Below are 15,372 nucleotides of genomic sequence, written 5' to 3'. Positions count from 1 at the left end.
AAGTCTTTTTCAAGAGATCTGGAGTGACTGAATCCCTGGTGGCTGTCCTGAGCCGGTAACAGACTGTCCGGTGCTGTGTCCTGGAGCGGTAACGGGCTGCCCGGCAAGCTGTGTCCGGAGCGTAACGGGCTGCCCGTGCTGTGTCCTGAGCCGTAACGGCCGCCCGGTGCTGTGTCCTGGAGCGGTGACGGGCTGCCCGGTGCTGTGTCCTGGAGCGGTGACGGGCTGCCCGGTGCTTTGTCCTGGAGCGGTGACGGGCTGCCCGGTGCTGTGTCCTGTACGGGACGGGCTGCCCGGTGCTTATCCTGGAGCGTGACGTGGCTGCCCGGTGCTGTGGCCCCGGAGCGTGACGGACTGTCCAGTGCTGTGTCCTGGAGCGTGACGAAGCGTCCGGGTGCTGTGTCCTGAGCGGGTGATCGGCTGCCCGGGTGCTTGGGGAGGACCACGTGTGCCCTGGGACCCGAATCCGCTCTCACTGAGGCCAGGAGGAGCGGGGAGGGAAGACGTGCTGGGCCTGGTGGCCTCATCCAGTCTGTGGTGGTCCAGTGACTGCCAGGGCCACTTTCCAAAAAGGAGAATGGAAAAGGACTTCTCCAGTTGCTCTTTTCTACAGTCTCATTTCTGGGTTGTAAAGATTCAAATCAGTCTGAGGGTCGTGTCTCCCTCTGCAATGAACATGAGTGATTAAACCAGAGGCAGCAAGTGCAGATGACGATGGAGGCCAGGCCAGGAGAGGACAGCAGGCCAGGTGGCGTGTGCAGCCCACATGCTTGACCTGCATGGTGGATATGGCCCTCTGGCCCTTTGACGCTGGCAGGGATCTGGGCTGAGCATGATGGAACTTCCCAGTCTTTAAGGAGAAGCTGGAAGGAGAAAACCTACGTGTGCCATCTTGGAGAACATTGTAGGTTTCTCGGGGTAGGCCTGAGGCCAGAGTAGCTGTGGGCTGCCAGTGTGCTGCTGGTTGGTTGAAGGTTTTGTTTGGAAGATAAGTTAACACAAGTGGCTAGCTTCAGTTGTTTTGACTGTCTGTTGTGTATATGTTTTCTTTCAGGGTGTGGTAACTGCAGCCACAAGTCTGATCACCACTTTAGCACAGAAGAACCCAGAGGAGTTTAAAACCTCCGTGTCTCTGGCTGTCTCCAGGCTAAGCAGGGTAAGTCTGTTTGTGGGGGAGCAGAAGTCAGGGTGGGTTTTGTCTTGGTTATTTAATTATTAGCTTACTTGTAGAATGCAAGGTATTTGGTCAGTGTATAAATTCAGAGGTGAAAACCAACTTGGCTTCTCTGTCAACCTTCTTGTTAATTGAGAACTGTCCCGTCTGTAGAGAAACACAGTTCCCTGTTCCCATTGTGTGAGCAAGCACCCCATACCACGTGGGTGGAGGAGGGGCACCCAGGGGTCCCGTGGCCCCCACTGGGGAAGCGTGGCTGGTGCTTCGTGGACCTACCACCTGGTGTGCACGCTAAAGCCTGCTGTTCAGCTTCCTGTTTTGAGTTTTATGCAGATGGACCTGCAGCACACGTTCTTTTGTTTTGCGTGCAGCTGTTATAAATTCACATTTGATGCTTCATGGAATCGGCTGTGTGAATTGACCCCTGCAGTTTACCCGCTGTCCTGTTGAACACTTAGCTCCTTGTCCTCTGAGGCTGCTGTGCATCCTCCAGCATGAGCAGTCTGGGATGTCCCTCGGTTTCCATGTACGTGAGGTGCTGCGCATGTCTGCTGAGATGTGGCATGGCTCAGCTGGGGGCTGCAGCTCCTGAACCTGAGGAGGAGGGTGTTGCTAGACCAGCTTCCCCTGTGGTGCACCCGGGTCTTGCAGCAGCAGCAGGAGGCGCAGGCTGGCATGTGTGGTGTTAGTCCCTTGGGTTTTAGTCATCTGGGTGTATAGTAGGATCTCTGTGATTTTTTTTTTTTTTTTTTGAGATGGAGTCTCACTTTGATGCCCAGGCTGGAGTGCAGTAGTGCAATCTCGGCTCACTGCCACCTCCGTCTCCTTGATTCAAGGGATTCTCCTGCCTCAGCCTCTGGAGTAGCTGGGACCACAGTCACCCGCCACCACGCCTGGCTCATTTTTGTATTTTTAGTAGAGATGAGGTTTCACCATATTGGCCAGGCTGGTCTCGAACTTCTGACTTCAAGCAATCTACCTGCCTTGGCCTCCCAAACTGCTGGGATTACAGACATGAGCCACTGCACCTGGCCTCTTTGTGATTTAAATCTACATTTTCCTGATTATCAATGAGGTTGAGCAACTTTGCCTGTTGATTGGCTATTTGGCTGTCTTGTTTTGTGAAGTGCCTAAGTCTTTTACCCATTTTTACCCTGGATTGTCTGTTTTTTGTGTTGAATATTTCGCCGTTAAGCATGATGTCTGCTTTAGAATTCTGTTGTTGTTGATACTCTTCATCACATTAAAGAAGTTCCTTTATCTAGTTTGCCAAACAATTTTTATCATTAACTGGTAAAACCACTTGAACTTGGAGTTTTCTTTGTGGGAAACTTTCTTTTTTTTTTGAGATGGGGTCTCGCTTTTGGTGCCCATGCTGGAGTGCAATGGTACGATCTCGGCTCACTGCAACCTCCACCTCCCAAGTTCAAGCAATTCTCCTGCCTCAGTCTCCCAAGTAGCTGGGATTACAGGTACGCACCACCATGCCTGGCTAATTTTTTAGCAGAGACGGAGTTTTTCTATGTTGGTCAGGCTGGTTTCGAACTCCCGACCTCAGGCGATCTGCACACCTTGGCCTCCCAAAGTGCTGGGATTACAGGTGTGAGCCACTGCACCTGGCCGGGAAACTTCCTTTTTTTGAGACGGAGTCTAACTTTGTCCCCGAGGCTGGAGTGCAGTGGTGCAATATCCGCTCACTGCAAGCTCCACCTCCTGGGTTCACGCCAGTCTCCTGCCTAAGCCTGTAGCTGGGACTACAGGCACCCGCCACCACGCCTGGCTAATTGTTTTGTATTTTTAGTAGAGACAGGGTTTCACCATGTTCGCCAGGATGGTCTCGATCTCCTGACCTAGTGATCTGCCTGCCTCGGCCTCCCAGAGTGCTGGGATTACAGGCGTGAGCCACCGCCCTGGCCCTGGCTGGGAAACTTTCTAATTATGAATTTAATTTATTTTATAAGTTGTGGAACTGTGCATGTTTTCTTTTTCTTTTCTTTTTCTTTTTCGTTTTTGTTTTTTGAGTCAGAGTCTCACTCTGTTGCCCAGGCTGGAGTGCAGTGGCACGATCTCGGATTGCCGCAACCTCCACCCGGGTTCAAGCGGTTCTCCTACCTCAGCCTCCCGAGTAGCTGGGATTATAGGCCCTCGCCACCATGTCCAGTTGATTTTTGTATACTTTTGGTGGAGATAGGGTTTCACCACAGTGTCCAGGCTGGTCGCGAACTCCTGACCTCAAGTCCACACCTGCTTGTGCACTCCCAAAGTGCTGAGGTTACAGGCAGGGCATACGTCAAACTCCTTTCCTCTTTCTTTGGGTTAATTTTGCTAGTCTCTTTTTATTATTTTATTTATTTATTTGGCTATTTTGAGACAGGGTCTTGCTTTGTCAGCTCAGGTTGGAGTGCAGTGCTTGCGATCACCGGCTCCTGCAAGCTCCGCCCCTCCTAGGTTGCACCATTGCCTCATTACCTCCCGGTAGCTGGGACTACATTTACCACATTCACCACGCCTGGCTAGTTTTTTGTATTTTTTAGTGGAGACAGGGTTTCACCGTGTTAGCCAGGATGGTCTTGATCTCCTGACCTCGTGATCTGCCCACCTCGGCCTCCCAAAGTGCTGGGATTATAGGTGTGAGCCACCGCGCCCAGCCTAGTCTCTTCTTAAACCCTTGCGATGAATTTTTGTTGCTTTTCTCTTTATATTTGTTTCAAATATGTACAGTTAAGGCTATATATTTCTCTCTCAGCCTGCCCTTAGCTACGTACATGTTTGAGAGACAGCTCATGTTGGCCGTGTCTCTGTCTCGGAAGTGCTGTGATTCTTGCCTTTCCTGCTTTGTGTTTGTGCCTTTCAGCCCTGTCTTTGACAGACAGCCTAGAACTTGCCTCCCTGTAGCAGGAGTCTGTGACCCAAGTCTGGGCTGGCATCTTGCAGCTTAGGGCAGGAGTCAGGGTGAACTTTTCTAAATGGGTTCACTTATGGCCTAAAAGTGTCACACATGTGAGCTTTGTAGGAAGGGAGGAACTACACTGACCTCCCAGAAACAGGAGACACTGGGCTGTATGTCAGTGGAAATGTGAGGTGGTCGTGATTGTCACTTGTTCGGGAGGTTGACAGAGGATCTGCCAAGCCGAAGGCCGCATTGGACAAAGAGATGGGATGTGAGTGAGGCGGGCGGCCTCCCTGCCTCAGCGAGCTCACCATCTGGGTTGGCCTGTGGTCGGGGGGAACTGTGGGGTTGTGGGGTAGGGTCAGAATGCCGGCTTCTGGGGGTGGGGGTGTGCTTCTTCCTTCTGAGGAGCCTAAAGCTCTCTCTTTCGTTTCATTCATGTTCTGGTCCACAAAGGAAAGACTGTAGTTTCAAATCCAGGTGCTGTGGTGTCTCGTACCGAGTGAGGGTTGCCACTCAGCTGCAGCAGCGTGTTGCCGAGTGACAGCACAGCCCTCTCACAGCGAACCTGGGGGTACCAAACAGTGTCAGACGCTCCTGGCACATGAAACAAAACTATTTTTCCAGCTCAGGCATGACCCGAGGAGTGAGTATGGCTTTTCTTTGGGTCCCTGCAGCGGGGGCTCGTGCCCAGCAGCGTGTCTGATTGCCTTTGCTGTCTTACAGATCGTGACGTCTGCATCAACAGATCTTCAGGATTACACTTACTATTTTGTCCCGGCTCCCTGGCTGTCTGTCAAACTGCTGAGGCTGCTGCAGTGCTACCCACCCCCAGGTAACGCACAGGCCGCGGCTCCTGAAGCTGCACCAGCGCCGGTCTGATTCCCTGTCTCAGATTTAAGTGGTTTGTTTATTATTTTAAGAAGTGTGTTACTAGCCCTGCCTCTTGATTCATCGACCTTTCTGCCAGTGCTGCCATATGCGCTGGCTTTTGTGGAGCAATTATTGCAGAGCCTACAGTTTTGTTAGGGTTTGGGTCTATTGTGCTTTTATAGTATCAGATCTGTGCAGGTTTTCTTTGAGACGGAGTCTCCCTTTGTTGCCCAGGCTGGAGTGCAATGACACGATCTCAGCTCACCGCAACCTCTGCCTCCTGGGTTCGAGCGATTCTCCCGCCTCATCCTCCTGAGTAGCTGGGATTACAGGCACCTGCCATCATACCCAGCTCACTTTTGCATTTTCGTAAAGATGGGATTTCACCATGTTGGCCAGTCTGGTCTTGAACTCCTGACCTCAGGTGACTGGCCTGCCTCGGCCTCCCAAAGTGCTGGGGTTACAGAAGTGAGCCACTGTGCCCGGCCTTTCTCAGTTTTGTAAATGCTCCCAGCTGGGGGTACACAGATGTGAATGCACTATATTAAAAATGCTCTCATGATGTATGGGTACAGCCGGGAGGGGCAGGGCGGGCTGTGGGCCACTGGAGCCTGGTGAGCACCATTCTGTCTTGCCCAGAAGACCCTGCAGTGCGAGGCCGCCTGACTGAGTGCCTGGAGACCATCCTGAACAAAGCCCAAGAACCACCCAAGTCAAAGAAAGTCCAGCACTCCAATGCGAAGAATGCCGTGCTCTTCGAGGCGATCAGCTTAATCATTCACCATGACAGGTGTGTCGGCTGCCTGTGGAGAGGACTTCATCTTGCGCATGCACACATGTTCCTTCTCGTTGGCATGAGACTGGGCTGATCATGTCTAGTTAGTTTGTCCACTCCACGGGCCTTCCCTTCGTCCTGCCTATCTGCTCCCTGCTGGACCCTTTTCTTTCTGTGCAGCTCGGCTCATCCTCCTCTGATCTCACCATGAATTGCTTTGCTGACTGTGGTCTCATCCCCCAAAAGGGCCTTTTCCTCCTTCTCCTGAGCATCCCCACCCCTGACTGGCTTCTCGTGTCATGGAACGGAGAGGAGACGGGGGTGGGGTGGGGGGCGTGTGCACATGTCCTGTGACTTTGCTGGGCATAGAGCCATACTTGGTGGGTCCAGGGTCCCAGGGCAGTGCTGGAAACGGCTGTGCCCATCCACACAGCACAGAGGCACAGGGTGGGTGGCTGGCCGCTCCACACAGCCTGGAGGGTCTGCCTCCTCTGCTCCCACCACACAGCCTGGAGGGTCTGCCTCCTCTGCCCCCACCACACGGCCCGGAGCGTCTGCCTCCTCTGCTCCCACCACACGGCCCGGAGCATCTGCCTCCTCTGCTCCCACGCCTTTTCTGCTCAGCAGTTGTGGTGCACTGCATGTGGGCTGGCGTGGGTCTTGCGTGTGGTGCCGTGCTTTAGGGTCCTGTGAGAATGAGATTGCAGCTCCCACCAGGCTCCTGATAATGAGGAAACATGCCAGGCTGTGGGCAGACGCTCTCTACAGCTAGTGAACACCACCCATTTGCTACTACAGCATTTTTACAAATGATGAAAACTCAGTCTGAGAGTCAGACTTCAGAGCTGGGAGCTATTAAAAGTGAAATTTCCCATTTTAGAGAAAGCTCTGTTGTTATGTGAGGAGAAGCCACGTTCTGAAGAGACAGTAGAGTGAATGGGGCAGCAGCCACGCTCCCAGCCTTCTCAGCCTTCTCCCTGCCCCGGGCTGGTGCCTCTGGCTGAGACCCCATTGCCGGTCACAGCTTGACCGGCCTCCTGCGAGCCTCATGCAGATTGAGGCTCAGGAGTTGCTGGGAAGCTCCAGTGGATGCATGGGCTGCTGACTGTCACTGGGGGGATGCACAGAATGGACGCAAAACGGAAGTCAGGGGTAGGAGTCAGGTGCATCCGGGGAGGCTCCCGAGTTCCCACTTGAGCAGTGCGGTGGCGGTGAGTGTGGTGTGACTTTGCTGTCTGCCATCTGGACCTGTCGGGGAACGCAGGCTCTGTCCAGTTTGTGTCACACTTGCTGAGGAAACCGCCCCCCCATTTCCCCTCCCTCCACGCAGTGAGCCGAACCTGCTCGTCCGCGCCTGCAACCAGCTGGGCCAGTTCCTGCAGCACCGTGAGACCAACCTGCGCTACCTGGCCCTGGAGAGCATGTGCACGCTGGCCAGCTCCGAGTTCTCCCACGAGGCTGTCAAGACACACATCGAGACTGTCATCAACGCCCTGAAGGCGAGTGCCCTGTCCTCGGGGTCTGCTCACTCCCTGAGCAGGTGCTGTGGGCCTTCCTGTGAAGGCTGGGGGGACGCAGTGCTTCCTGACTCCCCGCAGAGATGGAGGTAGTGGCTGGTGCTGCTGGCCTCTGCCTGTCACCTACTCTTGGGAGGTCACACCACAGTTGAGGGCCATGCTGCCTGGCGATGGCCAGGACGGCCCTGCTCTGCTGGTTAGGCTGAGCACATGAGTCCCTGGCAGCCCTTTCCCTGCTGGGGGCAGGTCCCCGTGTGCCATCCTGCATGTGCATAATGCCAACAAGTAGAAATAGTTCTTCTTGGTAGAAAGATGAAATTTTTTCCCCTCATCTCTGAGAAAATCCTCCTTTTGCAAAGGAAACTCACTTTATTTGGGGGTTAAAATTTCAGAGTTGGAAGACCCAGTTGAGGTTGGCCATTGCCAGCCTTCGTGAGTCTCCAGAGTGACCCTGAGGGTTCGTTCCACGTAGGACGTGTCTGCCATGTCCTTAGTCACCGGTGTGCGTGTGTTAGGAGGTGGGAGGTGGGGAGCTGCACGTCTCCCGTCTGGCTCAGCCTCAGGCTGTGGCAGGGCCGCTCCCAGCCCTCCGCACGTCTGTGTGCAGCTCACGGGTGTTCTGGGTGGCGTGCGAGGGGCTCGTGGTGGGCGTTTGGTATTCTGGATTATTCTTGGTCCTGGTTCGGTGTGTGTTTTAGTCAATCCCTATTGTCAGAAAGGCTGGACACTCATTTGCATACGGCCAGTGCTAGGGCTGGCAGTGCCCAATCTCCTGCCGTTTGCTGGGAGAAGAGCTATGCAGACCTCGGGCTTTCTCATGCTGCAGAGCCTCTTGGGGGCTCATCAGCACTGGCGCCGGGGTGGGGCGTGAGAACCTGCCTTGGGGCAGCTCCATGGCAGTGTCGGAGGCAGCGGGGTCTTCAGCTGCATGGAAGAGAGGCCTTAATAACCTGCACCAGGCAGTGCGCTTGGTCCTAGCGAAGCTGGCCTGTGCGGAGGGAGGCGCGGGCCAGCGGAGGGAACCCAGGCAGTGCGCTGGGATCTAGCGAAACCGGCCTGTGCGGTGGGAGGGCCGGGTGAGTAGGCGGAACTCTTTTCCGGGCCATCCAGACACATGCGGCCCGAGTGCAGGTCGGATCCTTGGACCTGGATGTATGTGAGGGGGAAGCTCAGGGTGGGCGTTGAGATGCGGTGCCGGGCCTATCCCCAAGCCTGGGCCTTGCTCCTGCGGCCTCTTACTCTGTGCCTTGTTCCCCAGACCGAGCGGGACGTGAGCGTGCGGCAGCGGGCCGTGGACCTCCTCTATGCCATGTGTGACCGCAGCAATGCCCCACAGATCGTGGCCGAGATGCTGAGCTATCTGGAGACGGCCGACTACTCCATCCGAGAAGAGATTGTGAGTTCTGGTGGCCTCTGAGTCCTCTCCTGCCACAAGCACGAATCTCAGGGGCGGAATTTCCTTCGTGCTCTGTGATTCTGTCCCGCAGGGCTTGATTGAGAACCCATGAGATGCTGGATACAAGGCTCCTCTGCCTCTGCATTTCAATCCACATTTTCAAGCTGGGTGTGGTGGCGCCTGTGGTCCCAGCTACTCCTGAGGCGGAGGCGGGGGGATCACCTGAGGCCAGGAGGTTGAGGCTGCCGTGAGTCGAGATCATGTCACTGCACTCCAGCCTGGGCAACACAGCGAGGCCCTGTCTTTTAAAAAAAAAAAAACTCATTTTTGGTAGAGTCATTTGGTCTTGAAAATAACTGTTGACTGGGTGCGGTGGCTCACGCCTGTAATCACAGCACTTTGGGAGCCTGAGGCGGGCGGATCACCTGGTTGGGAGTTCAAGACCAGCCTGACAAACATGGAGAAACCCTGACCCCATCGCTACTGAAAATACAAAATTAGCTGGGCATGGTGGCGCATGCCTGTAATGCCAGCTACTCCGGAGGCTGAGGCAGGGGAATCGCTTGAACCTGGGAGGCAGAGGCGGAGGTTGTGGTGAGCCGAGATCCTGCCACGGCACTCCAGCCTGAGGAACAAGAGTGAAACTCCATCTCAAAAAAAAAGAAAATAACTAAAACACCTGCCCCGTGTGGCATCTGTGGCCTGCCTGTCCTTTTGGTGGTGGCACTGCAGCCCCAGGTCTGAGTGAGGCTGTAGCCATCTACACTGGGGCTGCACAAATTCAGACTCCTGTGGGCAAAATTCTTTTAATTGTTTAATTATGTTGCATTTTGAGCCCTTGAATTAATCTTTGTGGCTTGGCTTTTTTTTGTGTCTCTCTCTTGATCTCTGGGAAGCACGGAATCTAGGCCATAGCTTAATTTCCCATGTTGTTTTTATCCACAAAGTAGGCGTGCATACTTGCCAAATTGCTGAAGCTCATCAAACCTGTATGTGTGAAAGACTGAGCATCAGCAGGGCTCAGTGGCTCACGCCTGTAATCCCAGCACTTTGGGAAGCTGAGGCAGGTGGATCATGGGGTCAGGAGATCGAGACCATCCTGGCTAACACGGTGAAACCCCATCTCTACGAAAAATACAAAAAATTAGCTGGGCGTGGTGGTGGGCACCTGTAGTCCCAGCTTCTGGGGAGGCTGAGGCAGGAGAATGGTGTGAACTCGGGAGGGGCGGATCTTGCAGTGAGCCGAGATCGCGCCATTGCACAGAACGAGACTCCATCTCAAAAAAAAAAAAAAGAAAGGATGAAAGACTGAGCATGACCCAAAACTTGAGGGAAGGAACCCTTGTGGAGGCCACATGGTCAGCAGAGGAGAGGGCCTGAGGCCTCCACCATGCTTACAGGCCTCTCAGGCTCACTGTCTGTGGATGGTGGGGTTTAAGGGGCAGGCCCGGGTGTCCTCATGTGGGGTTGGCCACTGTCACCAGCCAGGACCACAGCCTCTTGTTGAGGCTGAGACAGTGCCTCCATTGTATAGAATACGCTTTGTTATTTGTCTTTTTGGGCAAAGTACAGCTCGAGGCCTCCTTGGGCGCTTTGCCGAGAGCCATGGTCGGAGCTGGCGGCAGGTGACAGGTCGCTTTGGGCGGGTGTGCGTGGCTATGCCCAGGTGAGAGACGCAGGTTTTCAGGGGTCTTTAGTGAACGGAGGGGCCCAGGTGCTGGGACTTCAATGCTGAGGGGTGAAATTATCACAGACTGAGCTTCAGTGAGGCACTGCAGACCTGCAGAGGGCGGGGGCCAGGAGGTGACTCTCACGCTGGACTGTCCACCCTTTAGGACAGGGCAGTGGGCCTGGGAAGTTGAGGGGCCCAGGGACAGGGGTGGGCTGACTCCCGGCAGGAGGCCCCAAGGGCAGGCACCGCGGGGAGCGTTTGGTATAGGGCAGGGCTGTCTGTAGAGTGGCCAGGCAGGTGCTTGTTGACTGCAGCCAGTGGACCCTCTCTGGCCTGGCTGGGGCAGCGTGGCCTGGTCTCAACACTTGTGGTGGGGTGGGGCTGGCTCTGGGGACGGCCGTCACAGGAGCCTCGTTCCTGGTCGTCATTCTGGGTGGTTTGAACAGAGACGGAAGCAGTGTGCTTCTGAGTACAGTCGTGCAGATTTTGAGGTCCTGGGCATTCTTCAGCCCGGTGTCTGCTCTCGCCTCTCTACGTGATGAGCGGCTCTACGTGATGAGCAGCAATCCTCAGCTGGCTCCTGCTGTGAGGAGTAAGACAGGTGCTGTGTCTCAGGCCACATAGTGCTCCCCCAACTCTGTCCTTTCAGCCGGGCATGGTGCTCCCCCAACTCCATCCTTTCAGCCGGGCATGGTGTTCCCCCCACCCCATCCTTTAAGCCGGGCATGGTGCTTCTCCCACTCCATCCTTTCAGCTGGGCATGGTGCTCCCCCCACCCCGTCCTTTCAGCCGAGCATGGTGCTCCCCTCCCCCATCCTTTCAGCCGAGCATGGCAGAGCATGTTCTCTGGCTGTGCTAGGTGCTAAGTGTCCAAACTGGACATGGCCCACTCCCTGCCTACTCAGCACCTTCCCGTCCACAGAGGGGGACGGATTGAGAGCAGGACTGTGGGTGCTGCACTGTGGGTGGGATGGCCAGAGGAAGTGCCTATGTTCTGGGGGCCTCAGGAGGCATTACACTCCTGGGGGGCCATGTGGACTGCAGAAGGCGGTAGTGACCTGGTCTGGAGAGGATGATGGTGCAGAGGCCCCTGGGAGGGCAGAGCAGCCGTTTGTGGAGGGGTGGGAGGTGACTTAGCACAAGGTGGGGAGAAGGGCATGTGAGGCAGAGGTGGAGACCCTACCAGTGAGGCCTGAGGGCCCCTGGTGCACAGCCCCGGGCTGAGGGTAGGGCTCAGAGGCAGTAGTACGTTTTGGAATGATGCCTTGGAAGTGTCATGGAGTCAGGTTGGGATTTGGGAATCCAGGCTCCAGGCAGCGACCTGGGGGGGGCCCAGTCACCAGTGCCTGAGAGGCCAGCAGCAGGGTGTGGAGAGGGGCAGCGGTGTGGGGAGGGGTGGCAGGGTATTGGGGGTGCCCTTGGGAGGCACGTGGTCTTGATGCCTGCTGGCGTTGGTGTTGGCAGCTGGTGCTGTTGGAGGGGGGCTTGGTTCCAGGTGAGGTGACTTTGGGGAGATGAGTTTGGTGTTGGACAGCCTGGCAGAGCTCCATGTGAGTGGCTGCCACGTGGGTGTGGGCTGGGCAGGTGCCTCCAGGGGGCACCCGTGAGAGTGAGCCAGAGAGGGGAAGAAGGGGAACCCCCAGGTGAGGCTCGCAGGAAAGATTGGCCAGAGCTGGAGGAAACCACCAGAGAAGTGGCCGCCAGGAGCCCAGGGTGGCATGATCAGAGGAGTGCTGCCACCAGGTGTCGGGGCTTTGGGAGACAAGGGCCCAGGTGGCAGGTGGCCTGTCTGTGGCCGTGGCCTTCTGTGGGCTGGTCTCCGCCTCTTCCTGGCTTTCCTTGTTTAAGTCAGGGAACCTTAAACTTTCGGGCTCATGGCCTTTTTTGAGAATCTAGTTCAAGCTTTCTGCATGTCCCAGACTTTTGTAGACACATTTAGGTGCTTCTGAAACCCTCACTTTGACTTTGGATGACAGTTTGGTTTTGGGATTGCCACGGCCTGCAGGTGCCGGCCCTCAGCAGCCCGTCCCCTGCAGGTGCTGAAGGTCGCCATCCTGGCAGAGAAGTACGCGGTGGACTACACCTGGTACGTGGATACCATCTTGAACTTGATCCGAATTGCTGGTGATTACGTGAGTGAAGAGGTGTGGTACCGAGTCATTCAGATCGTCATCAACCGGGACGACGTGCAGGGCTACGCAGCCAAGACTGTGTTCGAGGTATGGCCCGCAGGACGGCAGGAAGGATGGGGTGGAGGGCAGTCGCGGAAGGTGAGCAGTGAGTGGTTCCAGCCTGGCTGGGTGGAGGTGCCGAGGGCTGTCACTGACCCCTCCTGCCCCTCAGCTCTTCCCTGAGGCTCTAGTTCCTCCGCTGTTGGCGCCCCACGAGAGTCCCAGTTTCTTCTCACCCTAACTCTCAAACTTTTGGCTCTCTGGGGGCCATCTGAGAAAGCCGGCCCCTGTGTGTGTGAGAGCATGCTGGGGCCTGCCGTGGCGGGGCCTGCCCTGTCCATCGGAGAGGATTAGGCCACCGGGAAGGGGTGTGCCATGAGGACGCTGGCAGAACCTCCCTGGCCGGAGCCCGTTCTGGACGCTGCAGCTCCCTCCAGGGCAGGTCAGCGTGTGACAGCCTCGGGTTCCTTGCTGCTGACACAGGTGCTGAGGGTGCTGAGGAAGGCAGGGATGGGCACTTGGACTGGGGTCTCCAGGAAGCTGAGGGGCTGGTGCTGGTGTAGGGTGCACCGTGCCAGGACGTGCCTGCCTCGCCTTAGCTCTGGACACTTGGCTGCCACCCCGGCTCATTGTGTTTGTGCTTCACAGGCTCTTCAGGCTCCCGCGTGCCACGAGAACCTGGTCAAAGTGGGCGGCTACATCCTGGGGGAGTTTGGAAACCTGATAGCCGGAGACCCGAGATCCAGGTGAGAGGCCCTTTGCGAGTCGGGGCCAAGAGGCGAGGTGCCAGCTGGCTTTGTTGGGAGGCCTCGCAGAGCCTCGTCTGCTCCCAATCGGCGTCTTTTTGTTTTCCTTCAGTTGATTAAAAAAGCGGGGATTCTAGGAGAAAATAGAGACATGGGGTTTATGGCTGACTTTGTGAAAGGGGTGCCTTGCAGTGGGATCTGGAGCTGGAAGAGGGTCCTGACCAGCGGCCTCTGGTGCAGGCAAGGGGGTCTTGCTGCTGTCCCTCCCCTGCGGGGACGTGCTGGAGCCTGCGAGGGGACGATGGCGTTCCCGTGTTGTGCTCTTCCCACCCCCCTAGCCCGCTGATCCAGTTCAACCTGCTGCACTCCAAGTTCCACCTATGCAGCGTCCCCACCCGCGCGCTGCTCCTGTCCACCTACATCAAGTTCGTGAACCTCTTTCCTGAGGTGAAGCCGACCATCCAGGACGTGCTGCGCAGCGACAGCCAGCTGAGGAATGCAGACGTGGAGCTGCAGCAACGCGCCGTGGAGTACCTGCGGCTCAGCACTGTGGCCAGCACCGACATCCTGGTAGGAGGCCCCCATCCTTCGGGCTGGCTTGACTGAGGGTCGGAGGTCAGGGACTCTGACCAAGCCCACCCTGTGTTCTTTCCAAGGCGACCGTGCTGGAGGAGATGCCCCCGTTCCCGGAGCGGGAGTCCTCCATCTTGGCAAAGCTCAAGAAGAAGAAGGGCCCCAGCACAGTGACAGACCTGGAGGACACCAAGCGGGAGAGGAGTGTGGATGTGAATGGGGGCCCCGAGCCTGCCCCGGCCAGCACCAGTGCCATGGTGGGTTCCTCACCTGCTGTGTACCCAGACCTGTGAGGGCCTCACCCCCAAGACTTGGGACCAGCAGAGCATTTGCCTGTCAGGGAGGAGCATGTACTGAGAACCCAGGTGCCGACTGTGGCTCTGGACACCCTGCTGGCCTGTCCCGGGGGCCACTGTCCCTGCTGAACTCCCTGCTGGCCTGTCCCGGGGGCCACTGTCCCTGCTGGACTCCCCACTGGCCTTTTCCAGGGGCCACTGTCCTTACTGGACACCCCGCTGGCCTGTCCCGGGGGCCACTGTCCTTGCTGGGCGAGGTGCTTCCTTCAGACCATTGTCTTGTCCAGCTCAGCTCCCACATCTGCTGTGGTGACTTGTTTTAGGGGAAGTGGCCGTCCCCTCTCCTGTAGGACTGCCTCACCCAGGCAACTGTCCACACATGCTTTGTTGATTTAGAGAGGACCTCTCATGCCCTGCTCTTCCAGGTTTTCTCTAGTGAGTTGGGTTAGGTCTGGTTTTCCTTGTATGTGTGATGTGATGAGAATAGTCCCGTGGCTGAGTGTCCTGTGGTATTTGTCGGGAGAGAAGTGTCGTTGGGATAGTTGCGCTTTTGCTTGGCTCTGCTTGCCGGCTGTCCCCCCCTGCACTGTCAGGGAGGGCTCCTGTCGAGGTCACATGGGCTTTCTGTTTGTCCAGTTAGAGGAGCTCTGGAGAGAGAATCTTCTGTCCAGGACGCAGGTCCAGTGGTGGCAACCAGTGTTGCTACCTAGTATCAGCAGGGCTTTGTGGGGTGAGCACCTGTGGTGGTGCCTGCCCTGGCAGTTTGCTGGTTGGGAGGGTGCTCGTGTCGGAGTCCTGGCACTCCTTGGCAGGGACCTGCTTATGTGCCCTGCTGACCATGTGTCCTGCCTCTCTGGCTGACAGTGCAGGGCCTGCCATGGGGCCGGTATCCAGGCTCAGCCTGACATCGTGCCCAGTGGCTTCTCCTGCTCTTCCTCTTCCTCCCCCTCCTCGTCTTCCTCCTCCTTCTCCTCCTCTTCCTCCTCCCCCTCATCCCCTCTCCTCCCCTTCCCCCTCCCCTCTCTTCCTCTTCCTCCTCCCCTTCCTCCCTCCCTCCCCTCCCCCTCCCCTCCCCCTCCTCCTCCCCCTCCTCTTCCTCTTTCTCCTCCCCTCTTCTCCCTCCTCCCCTCTTCTCCCTCCTCCCCCTCGTCCCCCCTCCTTTTCCCCTCCTCCCCCTCCTTTCCCACCTCATTGTCCTCTCCCTCACCTTTCTCCTCTCCCTCCCTCTTCTCCCCCTCCCTTCTCCCCCTCCTTTTCTTCCTCCTCCCCCTTTTCCCCCACCTTCCCCT

General features: G+C 56.7%; 1 protein-coding gene across 2 annotated transcripts in view; it reads left to right on the top strand.

Moving 5' to 3' along the window:
• The window catches only part of LOC101016499 (adaptor related protein complex 2 subunit alpha 2), a 71,077-nt gene extending 56,879 nt beyond the window's left edge, over positions 1 to 14,198 (top strand). The window contains exons 6-14 of one of the 2 annotated variants that reach the window (XM_031653844.1): positions 1,055 to 1,156; positions 4,791 to 4,899; positions 5,577 to 5,727; positions 7,043 to 7,211; positions 8,488 to 8,625; positions 12,334 to 12,516; positions 13,117 to 13,214; positions 13,553 to 13,784; positions 13,871 to 14,198. In XM_031653844.1, the coding sequence (XP_031509704.1) occupies positions 1,055 to 1,156; positions 4,791 to 4,899; positions 5,577 to 5,727; positions 7,043 to 7,211; positions 8,488 to 8,625; positions 12,334 to 12,516; positions 13,117 to 13,214; positions 13,553 to 13,784; positions 13,871 to 14,080 (1,392 nt within the window). In that variant the 3' untranslated portion in view covers positions 14,081 to 14,198. The remainder of the gene's footprint in view (positions 1 to 1,054; positions 1,157 to 4,790; positions 4,900 to 5,576; positions 5,728 to 7,042; positions 7,212 to 8,487; positions 8,626 to 12,333; positions 12,517 to 13,116; positions 13,215 to 13,552; positions 13,785 to 13,870) is intronic. The other variant, XM_031653845.1, reaches the window with a different exon arrangement.
• The last annotated feature ends 1,174 nt before the right edge of the window (positions 14,199 to 15,372 follow it).

Source organism: Papio anubis, chromosome 12 (assembly GCF_008728515.1).
Source record: "Papio anubis isolate 15944 chromosome 12, Panubis1.0, whole genome shotgun sequence".
Classification (NCBI taxonomy): Eukaryota; Metazoa; Chordata; class Mammalia; order Primates; family Cercopithecidae; genus Papio; species Papio anubis.
This window is presented reverse-complemented; position numbering and strand designations above follow the sequence as displayed.